General features: G+C 49.6%; 1 protein-coding gene across 3 annotated transcripts in view; it reads left to right on the top strand.

Annotated features, from left to right (window-relative positions):
- The window catches only part of SERGEF (secretion regulating guanine nucleotide exchange factor), a 202,368-nt gene extending 185,915 nt beyond the window's left edge, over nt 1-16,453 (top strand). For all 3 annotated transcript variants that reach the window (XM_072969634.1, XM_072969632.1, XM_072969633.1), the window contains one exon: nt 16,092-16,453. In XM_072969634.1, the coding sequence (XP_072825735.1) occupies nt 16,092-16,435 (344 nt within the window). In that variant the 3' untranslated portion in view covers nt 16,436-16,453. The remainder of the gene's footprint in view (nt 1-16,091) is intronic.
- Nucleotides 16,454-20,660: the final 4,207 nt, after the last annotated feature.

Raw genomic sequence — 20,660 nt, 5'->3', positions numbered from 1 at the left:
GTAGGCAAGTTGCTGTTTTTTAAATGGAGAGTTTTCGACCAGTGGTCCCCTACACCCTATAACATGTTCTGCAAGTTTAGCTGCAGAGAGTGACACTCCTTAGAGGCCTCCAAGGACTTAATTTAGTTCTGCAGACTTCAGATAGTTAGATATACTGCTAACACTAGTTGGGGGCATCTGTAGAGTCTCTTCCAGGTAACAAACCACTTCTTCATAGGCGTTCTCATTTGATTATTTGATCGTTATAAGAATCCCATAAAGCAGAGTATTATTTTCCCAATGCAAGTGAGAAATTTGAGCCCCAGGGAGATTACGTAGTTTACTCAAGATTACACGTCTAAGAAGTAGTAGAGCTGCTGACTTCAAACTAATACTTGGCATAAAGAAAGCAGAAGGCACCTAATAAGTAATTGATGAATGAGTGAATGTTTGACTCCCCTTCTAGGGAAGGCACTTGAAATCATCTGGTCCAGTGGTTTTCAGGTTGTGCTCTGGGAAACCCTAGGATTCCGTGGAGTCAGCTGAAGGCTGAATTGATGGCATTCTGAGCCCCTCACCTCTGCTCCAACCAGAGTAGCTTCAGTGTTATCTCTTTTACCCACTGGGAGATTGAAAACAATTTAGCTAATCTAGCTCCTACACCAGTGGTTCTCAAACTCTGATGTGTATCACAACCTCCATGGGAGGTTCTGACAGTTGGTCTGAGGTGGGTGCCAGGACTCTGTTGAGAAGTGCAGGTAGTCATCAGAAATAGTGGCCTACTTCTTGGAGCTGAGGAAGGTAAGACCCAGGGAGAAGAAGGGAGTTCCGCTCGGTCATACAGCCCCGTGGGAGCACAGGCCCCAATAGGAGTTGAATCCTCGGTACCTCATCTGCTGCCCTTCCCTCTGCACCACAACTGCAGCTGAGCCAGAAAACAAATGACACAGCAAAGAATAACAGAACGGTTTCCATAGCAATGCTTCATGGTTTATGCTTGTCAGTACACCTCAAACACTCATCTGAACCCTCAGCTACAACTTGTGTGAAATCCTACCTACTTTTTCCATGCAAGGGGCCTAGGGGATGGGAGGAAGGAAGAGGGATGGATGGATGGCATCCTTTTTTTTTTTTTTTTGCCCCTATACTGGGGATTCTCCCAAATTTACTAACAACTGGTAGCAAGACAGAGCAGACCGAGGAGGGCTAGGAATGGACTCTGGGCAAGAAACACGGGGCCACCCCAGCATTGGATGGGGAGATGGGGACTGGTGCAGGTGCCAACCAGGCATGTATCATGTGATGGACTCTGTGCTGGGCATGCTACCTATTCAAAAAAAAAATACAAAACAAAAGGAAAGGAAAGATGATTGTCCTTATTTACGGATGACGAAACTGGAGCTCAGACAATTAGACCATAAGTGACAGAGGCAAGATTAGCACAAGCCTGTCAGGCTCCATGGCTGCTGAGCAACAGTTGCTTTGACTTTCTCTGGCCAGTGAGTGAGGCCTAGAGATAGTTACCAGCCAGCTATCTCCTCCTTATCTCAGGAAGGAGAGGGTTGGCCTACAGGCAGCTGGGTGCTCATTCAAAGAGCTGAGAGGACTGTGCAGGGACATGGTTAGTCCTTGAGCTGGAGGTGGACTCTGTCCAGTCTTTGGCTGTAATGTCTCCCTTCCCCACGAGAGTTCTGGTCCCCTTCAAACTACGGGTGTCTTTGGCAGGGGCCGACCCAACTGCCCCCTCCACACACACCCTCAGCAAGTCCTTGGGATTGGTGGCGCCTGTGGGTGGCCTGCCCGGCTCTCTGACTTGGCTTCGCCTCGAGGGAATAAGCCCCTCCTGCGGCTCCTCAAACAGGTATCCACTGAGCACCTTTTGTGACCCTGTACCTGCTCTCAGTGCTGGGGATGCAGCCATTGAACAAAACGACATTTTTGCTCTCTTGACATTGTCCGGTCTAGTGAGGAGACAGACACATGAGTATGTGATGGGGTATGACGTGCTGGGAAGGAAAACAAAGCAGTGTAAGGGGATAGAAGGAGGGGGTTGAGTGGTCACTGAGAAGGTGACATTCAAACTAAGACTCAAATGAGAAATGGGAGGATATCTAGGGAGGAGCGTTCCAGGCAGAGGGAAGAGCCAGTGTGAAAGCCAACACAGGAAGCACGACTGGCCGGTTGGAGGAATAGCCCAGAGGCCAGTGTGGCTGGAGAGGAGCGAGCGAGGACGAGAGTGGCAGCAGTGGGCATCAGGGAGGTAGCTGGGAACCGGAGCGTGTGGAACCTTATAGGCCAAGAACAAGACCTTGGATTTCCTTCTGAGCTAGGGTGCCATTGGAGGATTTGCACTCTGGAGACACATGCCTGGCTTCAGCCTTAGAGCCTCCAGCCCCGTTGTCTGGGAGCAGAATCAGTCACCTGGGATGGAGCCCACAGGAGGCTGAGTAGTCTCTGCTGGGCACATGAACAGTCACACAGGCAGGGAGCCCAGCGGGACTTGCCAGGCCTCCGTGGCTGCCGTTGTGTTTCTTCTCAGGGCCAAGGCTAAAGGGCCTCTCGGAGCTGCCTACCCCCAGGCTCTCATTTCTGGGTGGGTTCACACTGCCTGGGGGTTAGAAGGCATCGCAAAGGGGCGGCAGGGCTGCAGTGTTCCCCACGCCAACACTGCATCCTCTGGGAATGCCGCTTCTCCCGTGGACACCCGCCCCAGGGAGGAGCACGGCGCCTGTGTATCCCAGCCCAGCAGCCAGGCCACCTACCAGACTGAGGGAAGAATGCCGCTTCCCACGGGACCAGTGGGAGAACGCGGGCTGGTAGGTTATAATTAACCAAAATGGTAATTTTGTTTCAAATGTTATGGTTTTTTATGAAGTAGGGACATTCATAAAGGAAACTGATATATTAGCACATGTAGTGTGCATACACCCCAGTCATGCACTTCATTCAAGCAGCTGGAATTCAGCGTGATAAAGGCCACAAGGGATCGTAAGCACACCGTTACCTCTGGAGCGGCCCACTGCCCACCTGGTAGCTCCTACCATCTGTTATTCCCATGGTTTCCCAGTTCTCATAATCTCTTGGGCTTCATAATCTCTTGGGCTTCTCTATTTGAAGAATGTGTTCATTCATTACTTTCTAATAAGTGCTTCCATCTTAAAATGTCCAAAAGAGAACTCTTGATTTTTTCCTCAAGCCAGTCCCACCTCGCAGGCTTCCTCAACTTAATAACCAGCAGTACTCACCACCCATCACTCAGGGAATCCACCTGGATCCCTTCTTTCACTCACTCCCTATGGCATTCCATCAATGGGTCCTACTGCTGAAAATGGATTGTAAATCTATCTCTTTCTCTATCCCACTGCTACCAGCCCCCTCTGAGCCATTGTCTAGTCCTGCCTGCCTGGTCCTCTGTGATGCAGGAGCCTCCTAAACCATCTCCCTCCATTTTCCCCTTCACAGAGCAGCCTTTTCAAATGTAAGTCAGATTTGATCACTCCCTGCTTAAAACCCTCCAGTGGCTTCTCAGTGTACTCACAACACACTACTGATTCCTCTCCAGCCTTCCCAAGGCCCTGCCTCTCCTTCACTCATAGGCCTGCCTCCTCTCCACCATCCTCCTCAGCTCTTGGCCGCAGACCCCACCGGCCTCCTTGAATCAGATCACTCTGTTTTGTTTTCTTCATCATCACTCCTATCACTAGCCACACGCCGATGATTTGTGTGTCTACGTGCTTGTTGAACCCCATTCGAACATAAGCCCCTCGAGGACAGGGCTCTGGGTCTTATTCTCTGCTGTACCCCTCCCACTAGAGCTGTGCTTGAACCTTCTGGGCACTATGTAACTAACTATTCATCTACTCATTTATTCATTCATCCCTGGTGGATAAAACCATAAAACCATAAATAAATAAATAAATAAATAAATAAATAAATAAATAAATAAATAGATGGATGGACCACAGAGGACTTTTAGGGCAATGAGACTATAATGGTGGATACATGTGTTTATACGTTTGTTCAAGTGCATAGAACGTACAATACCAAGAGTGAGCCCAAATGTACACCATGGACTTTGGGCCATAATGATGGGTCCCCGTAGGTTCATCCATGGTAACAAATTTACTGCTCAGGTGGGGGATGTGGGTAGTGGGGAGCCTGTGAGAGGGGAGGGGAAGGGAACTTTCTATACTTTCTGTTAAATTTTTCTAAGAACCTAAAACTGGTCTAAAAAATACCATTTTTTAAAAAGGGGAGGAAAAGCATTGATGTACATTAAAAGTATTAATCCCTTAGTTGTTTCCTATTTTGTACTGTAATTTTTTTTTAATGGCATGAAGTTCAATAAAAGTTTACTATCTGGAAGAAAAAAAGATAAATAAGAGACAGATTTTATTCCCAAGGGGTTCGATCTCTCTGAAAAAGTGGCCACCGCCTTTTCTGGGGCACCCATCTCGCTGCGCTGTCACAGCGGGAGGAGCAATCTAGCACTTACGCTATATGGGAGCCTGCTAGCTATGTACCAGGTTGGGCACAGCGCCCAGCCCAGAGCAGACACTCAGTAGGTATTTACTGAGTGACTGGAAAGCGTTGGGAGAATTCCTTCTCAGGTTTGTGTCATCCAGTGGCTTCTCAGTGAACTCTAGTGCCCTAATCTAATCTGCCTGTGGTTTCTTCTGGACCTGCAGCTGGGTTCCAGAACAGACCTTGCTTTCACCACCATTATGGTCTAGCGCCCAGCCTCTCCTGCACACTGGTGGTTCCCAGACAGGCACAGGGAGAACAGCGTAGAAAGGCTCTGCTGTGACCAGGCTCTGGGGACAGCCGCAGGCCAGCTGCTCTGGGCCCCAGAGTTACCTTGGGCCCCTGCCCCTCTGCTGGTACCCCTCAGAGATATTTGATGGAGACCACTTGGACGTTCCGGCCGGGGTCAAACACCAGCACGCAGGCCAGCACCAGGGAGACATAGTACAGCAGCTCCTGCAGAAACAGTTAAGGGGGGGTTGTGGGCTGTGGGTTCAGCAAGAGTCTGCAGACTTGGACTTGGCTAAGTGACCTCAGGCTAAACTGACACAGGCAGCCTCTGGGACAAGGTGTGCACCTAGATAGAGTCCTCGGCCAGCTCTGGGGACCATACTTCTAGAGGGATGATGAAAACTTGGAACCTACCAAGGGGAGGGGCCCGCACCGGCCGTGGGGACAGGCCACCAGGTCATACAGAGGAATGACGTATCCCCTGGAGTGCAGAAGTCTTAGAGGATAGGAGAGCTATGTGCAAACGCTTATAGGGATTACGCTCTAAAGTGCCGTGCTGTGCCCTTACCGCTCCATCGCCAGAGCCAGACCCCTGCTGGCAGCACCGGGCTCCACCTCAGGCCCCCTCATTCACAGGCTGCCCTCACACCAGGCCCCAGGGGTGCTCGTCTCCGGACCTCTCCCATCCTCTGTTTCTTCATTTATAGAGTGTGGTCAGAATACCCCCTGCCCAGGGCTGCTGTTAAATGACATGGGTCACGCGGAGCCGTTAGCATGCTACGTGGTCATAGTAGGCCCTCGAGAGGGTGAGGTGCCTTTTCTGTTCCTTCTCCCAGTGCAGCCAAGAGGCCCAGAAAGCCAGCAGTTCTAACAGGGAACACAGAATTCAGAAAGACAGTCTGTGGGGAGGAGTTCAGTTGTTTATAAAACAGGCCAACACGTTTCTACCTCGTAAGTTCTAAATCCATCATCCCCAGCTCCCTCGATCTAAGAATAGTCATCCAGTGGAGCCTACGTGCCGCAGCACGCTCTCTCCGCAGGTGACCGAGGCCGCCCAGCCACAGCAGCCGCAGCACCGCCTCCTCCTGGGTTGGGGGTGGGGAGGGCTGGCCTCCACCTCTCCTGGCTCAGCTGTTTCTAAGCCTCTCTCAGACTCAGCTTTCTGTTCCTTCCACATCCTCACTGGGTTGTTCTAACTGTCAAATGTGGTGCCCGCAGTGATGCAGAGGGAGAGATAGCAGTGGGAAGGCGTGTAGGTGGGGACCGTTGGCCTGATACTGCCCCACTTGGGGCCTCGGTTTCCTCTTACATAAAGAGATAGAGATCAACAGAGAAAACGGAACAATCTTTTAAGCTCTGGGGCTCTGGAAGAGGTTCTAGGGCAGTCCCAGCCTTGCAGCCTGAGAATGAGACCTCTGAGGGCAAACCCATCCATTCAGCCCATTTTCATTTATCATCTGAACCGAAACCATTCCTCTGTCGGGTGCGAGGGAGCCAGCTTGAGGACTTGGGGGTGCATCCCCCTCCTCTGCTCTCCTGCCTCCACCTTCCTTCCCTCTCTCTCATCTACATCCATACCCATTCACACCACTGCACAGATTATCCAGGATCAGAGCTTTTGCTCTGTCCTGGGCTCCGCCTGCTGGAGGAATGCCCTTGCCCGCTGGGGCTCCCACGCAGGCCGCCTGCTGCTCTGCAGGGCAGCCTTCCAGTCCTTACAGTGTTCTTCCTGATGCTGAGCTGCAACCAGCCTGCCCGAGGCACCTCCTCCCCATATCCATGGGCTCTCTTTTGGCCTCTGGGAAAGAGCAAGACAGCTCTGTGCTTTTGCTCACCATTTGTTCATTCATGTCTTCATTCATTCACACAACAGGTATCAGCACTCATGTATGCCAAGCACTGTTCTCAAGTGCTGGGAAACAGCAGCACACAGAGAATCCTGCTCTCAAAGAGCTTGTGTTCTGGTCAGGAGAGAGATGATAAATAAACGGTTTTTAAAATGTAAAGAAAAATAAAGCAGGTGAGGAGACAGAGATGGGGAGGGATGTCGATCACTCTTTCATGTAGAGTTGTCAGGGAAGGCCTCTCAAATAAGGTGACATTTGAACAAATACCTGACAACATGAGGGAGTGAAACTGTGGACGTCAGGGTTAAGAGCATTCCAGGTGGCAGGAACAGAAAATGCAAAGGCCCTGAGGCCAGTGCTGTTTGAGGAACAGTCAGGAAGTCAGTGTAGCTCTGGGGATGTCAACAAGGTAGAACATGATAGGACGTGAGGTCAAGGAGGAAGCTGGAAACCAGCTGTTGTTTATCTGAGTCAGAGGAGAAGCCACTGAAGGATTCTAAGCAGAGCACTGCCATGTCAACTTAGTGCCAGGTTTTAATAGGATCACTCAGGCTCTGTGTAGAGAATAGACCATGGAGGGCAACAGAGGCAGCAGAGATGGCAGTTAGGAAACACTTGTAGGAGTACTGGTGTGAGGGGATGGGCTGGTGAGAAGTAGTCCGATTCCAACTGTATTTGAAACATTGCCTTCCTAAATCCCTCACCTTTTCTTACCTGGTGGACGGCCACAGCATCCTCTCTGGCCTCCTTGCCTTCAATCCTTATCCTCCCTCTTTTCCTCTCACCTCATCCTCAGTGCTGCCATGGATCCTTGTCTGGAAGGGACCCCAGGCCAGCCAGCTTCTACTTAGTTTTCCCTGAAGTATTTGGCCGCCATCCCAAAACATCTCCAGAGCAACACTATGGGCTAACAGCCCCACTTCCCGATTCTGGAATGGCTTCTTCCTGCTGCCTCAGATCCTGCCTCAAGGGCATCCTTGGCCCTGGAGAGTGATGGATGGACTAATTATTGAAAGAGTACTGCACTGACAGTGCCTCTTCCCTCAGACTGGCCCAGTGGGGCCTTGTTCCTCACAGCCATTCTCTAGGCCATTCTGTTGTAGGAGCTGTCCCTATTCTGGGCAGTATGACCAGGAACAGAGACTCACAGCTCTCTGTTCTGAGGCCAGCAGCTAGGAGGCAACTCTGGCCACAGATCAGGAAAAAAAGACAAGCAGCCAGGCACGGGACTCAAATTGATGGCAACAGATCTCAGCACTGTGTGTGTGTGTGAGTGTGTCTGTGTGTGTGCTCCTCCCCTGCTGCTCTCCAGACAGAGCAGGGGGCTCAGAAAGACTGTGGGCAGGAGAATGGCCCAGATGTATTCACTTCCATGCAGTAGTTCTGTCCTGAGTGCCTGTACCATGTGCTTGATGAACACGTCCTGCTCACACTACTCCACTCCCATCCCAGCTCACCAACTGGTGAGACAGTTACAAATAGAAACACCTCTAGATCCAGGAGGAGTGTGGTGTATGCTCTTAGAGAGCTCTGGGTACCATTAGAGCTCAGAGTAAGTAAAATCAACAGCCTTCCAACAGCCCGGTAGGACCCAGCCCTACACCTGGCCACAGTTCACTTCTGCAGCAAACAGGGTGCCATCAGGATCAATGAAGGCAGCTCAGAGTGGGCAAATGTCAGTGGGTACCCTCTATTTAAGGCTGGTGAACTCTTATTCATCCTTAAAAACCCAGCTAAGACTTAACCTCTGTAACTTTCAGTGACACCCACCTCCTCTCCCCAACAGAGCATATTATCCTCTCCTCTATGCACTGTCCCTTAGAAATACTGTCATTTTAAAAATCATCATCCTGTATTATTGCTTTTTTAAATATATGAACACACAGCAAAGAAAATCTCAATTGCCCTCCTCCCATTTCTCCCTCTTTTCCTCAGAGACTGTATGTTCTCAGTTTGGGATATATTCTTCAGGATCTGTACATACAGAAATATATAGGGGCCTTACATAAATTGAATCATACTCTCTCTATATTGTTCTGCAACCTATTTTCTCTTAAAAATGTCTGAGATCTCTTCCCATGTCAGGCCACAAGCATTAGCTCATCATTTTTAACAGCTGTATATTATTCAATAGTAGAGTCAAACTGTAGTTTCTTTAAACACTCCTCTGTTGATGGGTACTTGGGGTTCCCCCTAATCCTCTGCAATGACAAACAATGCTACAATAAACACCGTTGTGTGAGCCTCCTTGTGTACCCCTGTCTTTGGCCCCTATCATCCTTGTTCCCCGTGGCTGTCTTCCCTAGTGGCCTGGGAGTCCCAGGGCAGAAACTGAATTCTCCTCGTCTAGGTCTTGTGTCCAGCACAAGGTGTCCACGTGATGAAGTAAACAGGCTCATCTGGGCAAAATCATGACTGTGTCAAAGGCCTGGGTGAACTCAGGGAACAGCAGCAAGCCTGCGGGGCCAGAACAGGGGAAAGAGAGGTAACAAGAGGGACAGACTGTGGAGGCCTTGAGACTCAGCTAAGAGGCCCATCATAGGTGGTGGGGAGACAGAAAATTGTCCATGGGAGGACCTGGTCCCCTCTGTGATTCAGCCTGATTTCCCCCACACAGGCCTGCTGCCTCTGCAGAGACTAGCTGTTGTAATTGTCCAAGCAAGCGAAGGGAAGGACCTGGTCCTCTTCTTTCTGTCCAGAGGTTGCCACCTAGACCCAAAACACTTCAGGAGGCCTGAATTCCTTGCTCACAGCAGGACCTAAGGACCATCCCACCAATTACTGCCCAGAGGGTGGGATGCCCATAAGCTTGTGTGGCTGGACCCCCAGAAGTTTATCCCAAATTTGCCTGGCTGCAGGGCCAGCTCCATCCACACTGACATTTACCACCTTCCCAAATCCAGAGCCTTCCTCTCCAAGAGGCGTACAAACCTCGCCCCTCCTCTCTCTCTCTTCCCAGTGCTGCAGAAGAGCAGCCCTGCCTGCTGCCCTAGTCCTCATGAGGCCTCTGACAGGCAGGAGGCAAGGTGAACCATTGGCTGCCTGGCTTTTGGCACCATCCCTCCCTCCTCTCCCCACCCCCACCAGATGCGGATGGGAGGGGGCAGGGCCCTCTGCAGCTGACTCAGCCTCAGCCCAGCGCTCATGAGGGCTGGGAATGTTTCTGCTCCTCTACATAAGCTATAGCTCTTCTCTTCTGTCACTGAGCTTGTCCCTACACAGGTGGGCCATGACTCTGTAACTTTCCTTAATTACCTGGGGAGCAGAGGTTTTGCTAGAGAGGGCGGTATATTGACAGAAGAGGTTCTGGGGTCCTGCCGCCTGGGTTTGAATTCAGCTCTGCTGCTTACCGGCTGTGTTACCTTGCACAGTTCATACCACCTCTCTGGTGTGTTAGATTGTACCTCACAGGCTTCTTGTGGGGATTCAGTGAATTCATATGTATAAAGTGCTTATCACCAGGCCTGGCATACATGAAGTATTCTGTGATTTTATTGCCATTTTGGAGCTAGTGAAGGAACCCAAGACTCAGGAGTCTTGAATTCTAGTCCTGACTAGAATGGCCACATGACCATGGCCAAGTTATTTTAACCCCCTGAGCCTAGTTACCTTATCTGTAAAATGGAGGTAGTACACCTCAGAAGATTGCTGTGGGAATTAAGGTAACATTTACATGAAACTGAAAAGCACCATCCCTAGGTTGTAGCCCCCATTTTCATGGTCAGAGATGGCAGCTAGAGCTCCAGCCATCACTTCCACGTTCCCAGTGACAGGACAGAGGAAGGGACAAAGAAGAAGGAGCAAAGGGCACATGCCATCTGTCTTTGAAGGAAGGGTCCTGTAAGCTGCTGCAGAACATTTCAGCTTGCATCTCATCGGCCATGCCTAGCTGTAAGAGAGGTTGGGACATGTAGTCTTCATTTTGTGGTTCAGGGGCAACCAAGAGGCTCTGTCACACGTGCTTGGGCATTTGCCCCTCCTAGGCAAGACCCTTCAGCAGAAATGCCACCCCCTTCCTATCACTGGGCTGCAGTCCCAGCACCATAAGGCCCTGGGAGGACCCAGGTTGCCAAGATGCTCAGGCAGTTGCCACAAGACCCGAACAGATTTGAGTACTGTGTCTAACCTGTGCCAGGGACCCTACCAGTCCCAAGGCTCCGCTGCCTGCAGGGCCTTTAGGCTGACGCAAGTGTGGGGGCCATAAGCTTCGTCACTTGTCACAGCCTGTATCAACTCCACCAGCCCCGCGAGTAGGGCCTGAAATCTTAGGAGGCTTAGGAATCCTTCTGTAACTGGGAGCTCTCCACCCCAGGCTCAGCCGTGTGCCCCTGGGCCATTAAAGCAGATCTGGATCAATCAGGTGGGATTTCAGTGTCCTCCAGAACCTGGTGAGTGCCAGGCACACGGCAGAGAGCCCTCTGTAATGCCAGGAATCATCCTGCACTTACCTGTTTTGAAAACTGGGTGTCCCGTGTTCCAGTTAGCTCAGGGAGAAGCTTTTCACGGGCCGTCCCCCTTCCTCTCGCCTCTACAACAGAACAGCCATCATAGTAGCATCTTGCTGAGTGCACAAGGCCTTCCCATCTTCTCTGTGCCCCTGAACAGGTCCCCCTAAGTGAGGGTGGGGGAGGGGTGTGTGAAACATATTCTAAAACGCTGGAGGAGCTCAGAACTTAAAGATGACCTGTGTAAGTCCTGTTATGGGGAGAGCCCATCTTTCACTTTCTGAGTTCAGCAGCCTGGGTTTTTTCTATAGGAAGTTTGTTTAAAGTGTTCAGGAACCCCTGACTTCTTTTCATTCCACCCTCAGCTTTCTCATCTGCTGGGAAGATATGCCAGCAGCATGGCCTTCCTTGCCCACCTATGGGCCAGATCTTACTCATGGCCTGTTTCCTGCAGCCTTGCAAGCTAAGAATGATTTTTAGAAGTTTATAATAAAAAATAAGAGTATGCAGCAGAGACCAAAAGCGACCATCAAACCTAAAATATTTACTGTCAGTGTTTATAGAATAAATTTGTCAAGCCCTGGTGTATAACATGCAGGGTTTAGTGCAGATTCTGAAGCCACACTGCTAGTTTCATCGTCTATGAAATGACAGTAGTCTTAAAACATGGCTGCCTCTCAGGGTGGTTGGAATTAAATGAGACAAAGACTCTAAAGCACCTAACTTCAAGTCAGCGTCTTTGGAAGTATCGGGGGAAGCTATTTCTGAGCCTTTGCCAGGCTTCTCGACCCAGTGGGCATGAGAGGCCTGGCACAGGGCCTCTGGCTACCCCCGCCCCGAGTGTGGCTTCCTCAGAGCGTGTTTCCTTTGGCAGGAGGAGAGGGCCCTGCCAGCTGCCCATTGTGCCGCGTCCCGCTGGTAGGTCAGCGCTGCCTTCCTCCCACCCCCATCCCTGCTGACCGTCAGCTGGTGCCGCTCACCAGGGCCGGGCGCAAAGCCCACGCCAGGTGCCGAGCCAGGCCCGCAGGTACCCGGCCGGTTCCACTCTCCACCTCGAGCCTCAGACCGGCCTGGCTGAAGGTCCAGCTTGACTGCAGGACCTGCGGCCCGGACATCATCCTCTCTGTGTGCATTTCCTCACTCGTGGGCCAAACAGGCAGACATCTGTGTTTCCCCAACCCAAGCTTTTGGCTAATGGTTGCCTCCCTACTAGGGAAAAGGAAAGGGAAGGGTAATCCCAGGCCAGCTAGCCTCCCTCTGTGCACGAGTGGTCTGCAAAACAGACTTGCAGGAGATAATGAGTGAAATGTAAAAATTTTACAAACCCCTCAGAGCATTGAAAAAAAGTCAGAAAGAATGTTTTCTGCTCTGGATAGGGATAGGCTTTCAGTTCTTACAGGCAATGGGAGAAATAAGACAAAAGCTCAAGAAATTTCAGTACACAGAATCATAAAACTTACGTTTTACGTCAAAAGACCCAAAACAAAATTTTAAATCAAACTGAGAAAAAATATTTATGCCAGATATGGCACAGAACTAATATTCTTAAAGTAAACAATCTTTAAAACAAGGCTCTTGAGAACAACAACAAAAGCAAATGTTTACATAGTACAGCAGTGCCCTCTTATCCGCGGTTTCCCTTTCTGTGGTTCAGTTACCCGTCAGTTACCCGCTGTCAACTGCAGCTCGACAATATTGAATGGAAAATTCCAGGAATAAACAATTAATCCATTTTAAGTAAATCAGCCCTTCTTCCAGGCTATCCATGCTACACGCCCATTAGTGCAGGAAAAAACAGTATATGTAAGGTTTGGTACTCTCAGTGGTTTCAGGCATTCACTGGGGGTCTTAGAAAGTGTCCCTTGCGTGTAAGTGTGGACTACTATACTGTATGTTTTATACCTACTTACTCATTTAATCCTTGTAAATGAGTAAGTATGTATAAACTATACAATAAAGGTATTATTATCCCCATTTAACAAATGAGGGAACTGAGGCACAGAGAGGCTAAGTAACTTTCCCAGGGTCACTCAGCTTATAAATGGAGGAGCTAGGATTTAAACCCAGGCCATCTGGCTCTTGAGTCTGAGCATCTAAACTCTTCTGTACTAAACAGGAAAAAGATATGAAGCAGACAATACACAAAAGAGGAGACACAAATATCTGAGAAAAATAAGAATTATTTTTCAGTGTCATTGGTAATCAGAAAAGTGTAAGTAAAAATGATGAGATACCATTTTTGTCTTCAATTAGAAAAGCTTTTTATTCAGAAAAGATTTTTAAATATTATAATAACTAATAAATGCTGGCAATGCTGGAGTGAGACAAAGACTCCCACAGATTGCTGTAGTTATATTCAAGTGGCCTTTCTGAAAATTATTCTGGCAGTGCTCAAAACATTACTCAGGAATCTCAAAAATGTCCATACATTTGACCAGGAATTCCCATTCTAAGAATCTAATTTATGAAAATAATTAGAGATCTAGACAAAGCTTCATGCACAAAGATGTTCATAGAAATGTTATACAAAATAATGAAAAGTAGAAGCCACCTACGTATCTGATCACAGGATGCAGGTTAAAGAAACTGTTCAATCTCCAGCATGGGTCATTAGGCAGTCATTCTAAATAAATCCGTGTAACAAAAGACACCAGAAACAAAGTGAAGAGACACTGCAGACTTCTGGGAGAAGACATGTGCAATGCTATAACAAAGAATTATGTAAACAAAAGAATACACAAAGAACACTTACAAATCAGAAAAAGGCAAACAACCAAAGAACAAAACAGGCCAAGAATGTAAACATGCAATTTGTAGAAGAAGCAACTTAGGGCTAGTAACATAAAGTGATGCTCCATCTCACTACTAGTCAAGAAAATGCAAATTACTTACAGGTACTTAATCAAAGTAGCAAGAGTCCAAAGGGAAAGGCAGAGGGAGACAAATTCATATCCATTGCTGAGGGGACTGTAAGTGATGGGACTGAAGCCACTGTGGAGAGCGGTTTGACCACACCTAGTAAATGTAAACTTGTGATTCCATTACGCTCAGACTTCTAGGGAATCAACATGCACAAACACCAATTTGTACAAGAAGTGTTCCAGGATATTCACTGCAGTGCTATTTATAGCAGCAACAATAGTAATAGTATTGTTACATAATATTATGGTATATCATATTGTAATAAAATAGCAACAATTATCATCATTAAAGAGCTGACCATCAGAAGGGAAACAGATGAGTAAAATCTCATTTATGCATAATAGGATACTATGCACAGTTAAAATGAACTAAATCTGTGACAGCTTGGATAACTTTCAAAAACAATGGTATAAAGAGCAAGTCACAAAAAAGATACATATTTGAATGACACTGCTTATGTGAATCTTTGAAACAAATTAAAAATATTCCGTAGTATTTAAGGACACATCTAAAACAAGCTTGCAAGTAATGCACACCAACTTCAAATAGTGGTTCCTTCCAGGAAGGAGGGAATGGATGGAGGGCCAAGGATGGGAAGTGGGTGTCTTTATGATTGATTTTTTTTTTAGGTTGAAGCAAATAACAAACAGTTTAAATCTGGATGGGGATATGTGTCTTTCTGTTAAATTATTTTTTGTACTTTTCTGCATACTGAGCTATTTCAAAATTTCAAACAAATTATTTTTAACTTACTTCTTGAACAGTTCATACTTCTATGGAGAAAGGCTTTGAAATAATATTAAGGCATCAAAGCAAGACAATATGTACACAAATATTTACAATTTTCACAAATTAAAGGTTTGAAAGAAATATCTAAAATATCCATAGCAGTGGGCAAGATTCTGGAAGCCTACTTTTCTTTACACCCATTCACATTTTTCATTTTTTTCCTTTTTTGCCACAAAGAGGTGTTACTTTTATATCAGAAAAAAAAATTTTTTAAACAACCACAGAAAAATGTGAGTTTAATTAGGCCCCAGAAAAGGGTCTAAACCCCAGCAAGAGGTGCTGTGATGGGGTGAGAGCATCACAGACTGTCAGAGAGACCTGCGCTCGAATGCTGGTTGGAGACTGGCTGTGTGACTCTGAGTTCTTCAGTCTTTGCTCTAGTCAGCAAACCTTACCGAGCACCAGCAGTGTGGCAGGCACCGGGCTAGAGATGGGGCAGTGAACAGAACACACACATCCCTTCCCTCACTGTAGGGCGGACCATCTAGCGAGGAGGGGACAGCAAACACATCACCACCCAGACAGTCTGTCCGCCACACATGGGGAAAGTACAAAGGCAATGACAAGAATCCAAGTTGACTGGGAGCCGGGGGATCTGGCCTCTGAGCATCATTTAAACAGAATCCGAAGAATGAGGAGGTGTGGAGCCAGGTAAAGCTAGGACGAGGAGAGAAAGGCCAGCCCCACAGGGCATATTTAAAGAACTGAAAGAAGGCAGGGTTCTGAAATGCGGTGGGGCCTGGTGAGGGTTGTGCAAGGGGAGCCCAGCAGGATAGTCTGGAGCCAAATCTCTCAGGGCCTCACAGGCCAAGGAAAGGCCTCTAGGGGCGGTGGAGCGTCACTGAGCGGTTGAAGCAGGGGAGTGACCTGGTAGATTTGCAGTTGTCAGGGATTATCTTGATGCTGTTTGATGATCAGAGTGGACAGTGAGCAGCCCAGTTAGTCAGTTGGCTACTGGCATGGCCAAGCTGAGAGAAAATGCAGTTGGGATCAGGGTGACGGGGTGATGGAGAGGTGTGGTAGGATTTGAGAGATTTTCGGGGGGCAGAACTGACAGGTCTAGGATTGTGTGTGTGTGTGTGTGTGACAGAGAGACATGGGGAGTATTGGGGGTGACAGTCAGGGAAGGGCCAGGGGCAAAGCCAGGCTCGTGGCAGAAACAGCTGTGGGTCGGTGGGAATGAACAAGAGAAGACTCGGGTCAGGGGAGGGGAGGAAGCATGGGTGGTAAGCGGGCCCCCATGTGTGGCTGAGCTTTGGTTTCTTTATGTGTAAACTGGGGTTTCTGATAACCTGCGCCCCCAGGGAGAGCATTTCAGCCCTGTCACGCAGAACCTCTCCTCTTTCCTTCACAGGTGGGGTGTGTCACTCTTGGGGCTGGAACGAGCACGGCATGTGCGGGGACGGCACCGAAGCCAATGTCTGGGCCCCGCAGCCCGTGCAGGCTCTGCGATCATTGTCCGGAGTCCGCGTGGGCTGTGGGGCTGGCCACTCCCTGGCCCTCTGCCAGCCGCCAGCCCTCCCTGTCCTGGGCCAGCGCCCCATGGTCACTGATCCTTCCCTGGATGCCACCAAGGAAGCCAGTTCTCAAGAAGCCATGGACAAAGAGAGAAACCAGAAGGAAAGACACCCAGAAACTTCTGCTCAAAGCCAATCTAACAGGTTCAGAAATGGGGGGCTTGTGACAGAGACCCTTTAATAAAGCGCCTTTACCTGCCGAAGTGTTCCCAGAGAAGTGCTTTGTCGGGTTGCAGGGCTGGCCTGAGAAGGGCTCAGGAGGCCCCATGGCTGAGCTGACCAGACTGGTTCAATGCGGAGCATCTGGGCTCAAGGAGGCACACATCCTTTCTGCCCAGCACAGGAGAATGAGGGTGAAGTCCTCGCCAAAGGACAGGGGAGGTGGCAGGAAGGCAGCAGCCTGTCTCTATCTGGTAGGGACAGGAAGCCCAGCTCTACCTATAATGGTTGTTCGGTCCAGCAGCCTTCAGTTCAGCGAGACAGAGGGTTCCTGGGCCATGCTCAGGGCAGAAGACAAGACTTCTGGAAAGACCAGGCACAGGAGAGCTCTGGGACAGACAAAGGAATCTAGAACCAATGGAACTCAGAGAAAAGTGACATCTTCATCTGAGCCTCTGAGCCAGGCGGGGCTCTGGAGCTAGTCTGTGTGACTATAATTGCCAGGCTGTGTAGTTCCAGGTGAGGGACAGGCACAGCGTGGGAAGGGGGCTCTACAGGGAAAGCGGCACCAAGACCCTAACCCCAACACCACCCCCAGGCCCTGGCCTCTGCAGGAGGAGGGGCGCCAGGTGAAAATGGGGACCAGACCAGACCCCGAGCCTCAGGTCTTCCCTGGTCGCAGCTAAGGCTCTGGGGAACATAGCACCTTTCTCTCCGCTGTGACTGGCAGCAGGCTTTTGGCCAGAGGGCATCAAAAAGTAGCTTTCCCTGGGGGACTGTGTGGCAGTGTCACCAACTGGCCAGCCAAGTCTGTGGCCCATCCCACACGGCTTCTCCTCTGACTCAGGAGAGAGTTTGGGTCTGAGAACTAGGCTCCAGTGGCTTTAGGACGTTACAAAACCCCAGGACATCACAGCTGGAGGACCTGTGGTGATCTCCAGACTGCACTCGTCAGAGCCCTAGAAGTGTCCTGAAACTCAGTGGCCACCTTGAGGGCTGTGGGTAAAGGAAGGCCAAGTGGAGAGAGATCTCTGGGTCCTCACCCTCTGCCTTATTCACAGCAGTTTCATTTTAGTCTATATTATATATTGGGCTTCACATAAGAGTTCACTTGACAAGGGGTCCTTGAGAAAGTTTTAAAACCATTGATTTGATGCAACATTTCCATTGTTCATGTCAGAAAACAGAGGCCTAAGAAGGGAAAGGAGCATCTCTAGGTCACACACCTCCCTCCTGGCCCAAGGCGCTGTTTGAGAAGTGACCCATCAAGGGCCTCAAGCCAGACCAGGTTGGGGTGGGGGCAGACAAGGGGTAGCCCTGGGACCAGGAGGGGGTTCAGCTCAGGAGAGTGGAGATGAGGACAATCCTGAGTTCCCCAGACCTGCACCCAGAGACCACCCACGGCCCTCGGCTGACCCTGAACACCAGTACATGGAGCCCTGCTCCCAATGTTGTTCTCTAGAAACGTCAGTGTTCTGGCTAGCAAAGTTCTGGTAGCCCATCTCCCGGAACCAGTAGAGGCCAGTACAGCCTCTAAGCACTTCTGGAATGGAAGGAAGGATGTCTCTGTGCACTCTGAGCTGGTCTTGCCAAGGTGAAAAAGCCTTCAGAGATGGAGCGATTGGATGGCCCAGAGATGACCCAGACTGGAGCCAGTCTGCCATTAATGGCCGCTACCCACTGTCCTACAGGCTGAGTGGTCTGCATCAGACTCATGGGTGGGAAAGCAGCCCCATACGGATTAGTACTCGGGCCTGTACCTCCTAGACAGGTTTTTCACCCCTGAGGAACCAGCACACTCTCTCTCACATCATGGCGGTGTGGAGTTCCCCTACCTCTTTCAGCACCTGCTGGAAGAAGCCCAAATCCCAAGTCCTCTGATGCTGAGCCCTAATGCCCCTCCCAAGGCCTCCTACTGGGTGCAAGAAGGTGTCTTGGGGCTTCTTCCCAGCCTGAAACAGAGTCAGGTGGTGCATCAGCCCTAAGCCTCAGAACCTGAGTCAGACCCTTCTTAGAAGCACACAGAGCCCAGATAATTCACTCATGGAAGCACAGGTGGCTCTTGGCACTAGATGACACCACAGACCTTCTTGTCCCCTCCAGTTCCCTCAGTTCTCCCTTCCTGACAGCCGCAGACAGGCTTCCCTGAGTCAGTCCCCTGGCCGGATCTGATGAGTGCCTGAACGCACCAGGGGAGTTAGGGGCTATTGACAACGTCTCCTAGATATCTTTCCGGACCCTGTGAACCCTATTGGTCGCTCTCAGAATGTAGATGTGCAAGCCCCTCTTTCCTACTAGAGCCTGAGCTCTTTAAGAGCAAGGAACCAGGTCTCAGTCGATTCTGGAAACTTCTCACCAAAGACAAATCCTGGGACAGAGGAAGTGCCCAGCAAGTGTCCATGAATGAGCTGGTCCCACCATGGGGTGAGGAGGCTGAGTGGGCTCTCTGATCCCCTCACCCCAACCCAGCCTCTGCTTTGGGCTCTTAACAAATATTTGATAACTAAGCTGTGGATATCATAACCATCTGACAGTCAATTAATGTCAATACCATCCAGGAGGGTGGGTATAGCTCAGTGGTAGAGTGCATACTTGGCATGCACAAGGTCCTGGGTTCAATCCCCAGCACCTCCACTAGGAAAATGTCAGTACCATCCACCTGGTTTGCTCATGAGCCATACATAGGAGCCAGCTTGAGAAAATGCCCACTCATTTTAAGAATGACTTTTTTTCTAATAGACTAACTTGAATGGCCTTCATATTCCTCCTGGATGAGAAGGAGGAAAGGAAAAAGAGGAGGGGAGTGAGACCCCGTCATGTGCTCCCAGGTCTTGGGCCCCAGCCTCTAGAGCTTTGAAGGGCAGCGACGTACCAGGTGTTGGTGGGATGTTTACATCCTAATCTACCACATACATCTTGCCTTGACGCCCCACCAGCTTTGGGTCCCAGTGGGCCATCGGGCCAAAATTAGATGAGGCTGTGCTTGAGAATGGTGGCTCCAAGCCTAGGGCTCAAAGTAAAGCCCTACACTAGCATCCACCACTTCTGAGTGAAAGGACTTAGTGATAACTTGACATTGAGAGTTAGGGAGCAAGTCGGGAAATACGATGGGGGTTCCAGGTCCTAAGGGGCACAAGTGAAACTGTGGTAGGGTTGGAATTTCTGAGCAACTGGAGCACAGAGCGGTGAGAGTTGGGAGAGGAGAGGCTGGCGGGCCTTGCTAGCTACTGTAAGGAGCTTCGACTTCATTCTGAGGGCAACAGGTGTTTAAGCAGAAAAGTGAGGTGGTCAGATGTATGTGTGGAAGGCTCAGAGCAGCATGTAAATGACTCTTCTGTCATTCCCGTGGCCTGAGGGCCCTGGGATTCAGGACCAGAAACTCTAGAATTCCAGTCAATTCCACCTCCAGCCCCAGGAAGGCCTCAATTAGCTTGAGCTTAACCTGAGCTCTGGAATCAGACTACCTGGGGTAAAATCTCATTTTCATCCTCCATTGGCTGTGTGGCTTTGAGCTAGTTACTTTACCTCTCTGCGCCCATTCTCTTGACTCTAAAATGGGCATGTTGACTTATTGTGGGCCATTATCAGACAAATTTTCTCAGATGCCCTGCACATGGCAGATGCTCAGTGTACATTAATCCCCGTTCTCCATTAGCTACTGTGTCCCTGAAAACCCCTATTCCAAACGGCCTTGTATTGAGTCCCCCTTGAGTCCACCAGAGGCATTTCTTCCAGGGTGGGCCCCAGATGGAGGGACCTCTACCCTCCCTGCAGCACCGTAGGCTGCTTGGCTTCTACATGCCGATACTTATGTGTGGCTGTTACGTGCACAGTGTGGCTCTGGCAACTCTTTGGCTGCATAACCCCTGGGCAGAGGTCTTGCTATACTCACTGCTCCACTGATCATCCCCCCCCACCCATAGCCTGCATTGGTTCCTAGATCACACAGAGCACTGGGAGTTTGAAATTAATGCTTAGAGGGGATGAGAAACATTAGATGAGAATTCTGCACCTACCTTCAGCCTCCCACCCACCCATCTGATCTTGGACTTGGCCATGTTGGGAAGCATCAAGGGAACAGAAATCCAGGGGAAACAGACACCCACTTGTTTATGACTCTGGTTGGGTTACTCCCCTCTGGGCCTCAGTTCCTCATCTGTGAAATGCTCAGAGGTTGACGACCATGAATGTTAGGGACTTTCCCACCTGAACATTCCTGGATTCTCTAATGAGTAGGAAAAGAATTG

The sequence above is a fragment of the Vicugna pacos genome, chromosome 10 (genome assembly GCF_048564905.1).
Source record: "Vicugna pacos chromosome 10, VicPac4, whole genome shotgun sequence".
Taxonomy (NCBI): domain Eukaryota; kingdom Metazoa; phylum Chordata; class Mammalia; order Artiodactyla; family Camelidae; genus Vicugna; species Vicugna pacos.
Note: the sequence above shows the minus strand (reverse complement) of the source record. Positions and strands in the feature narration are given on the sequence as shown.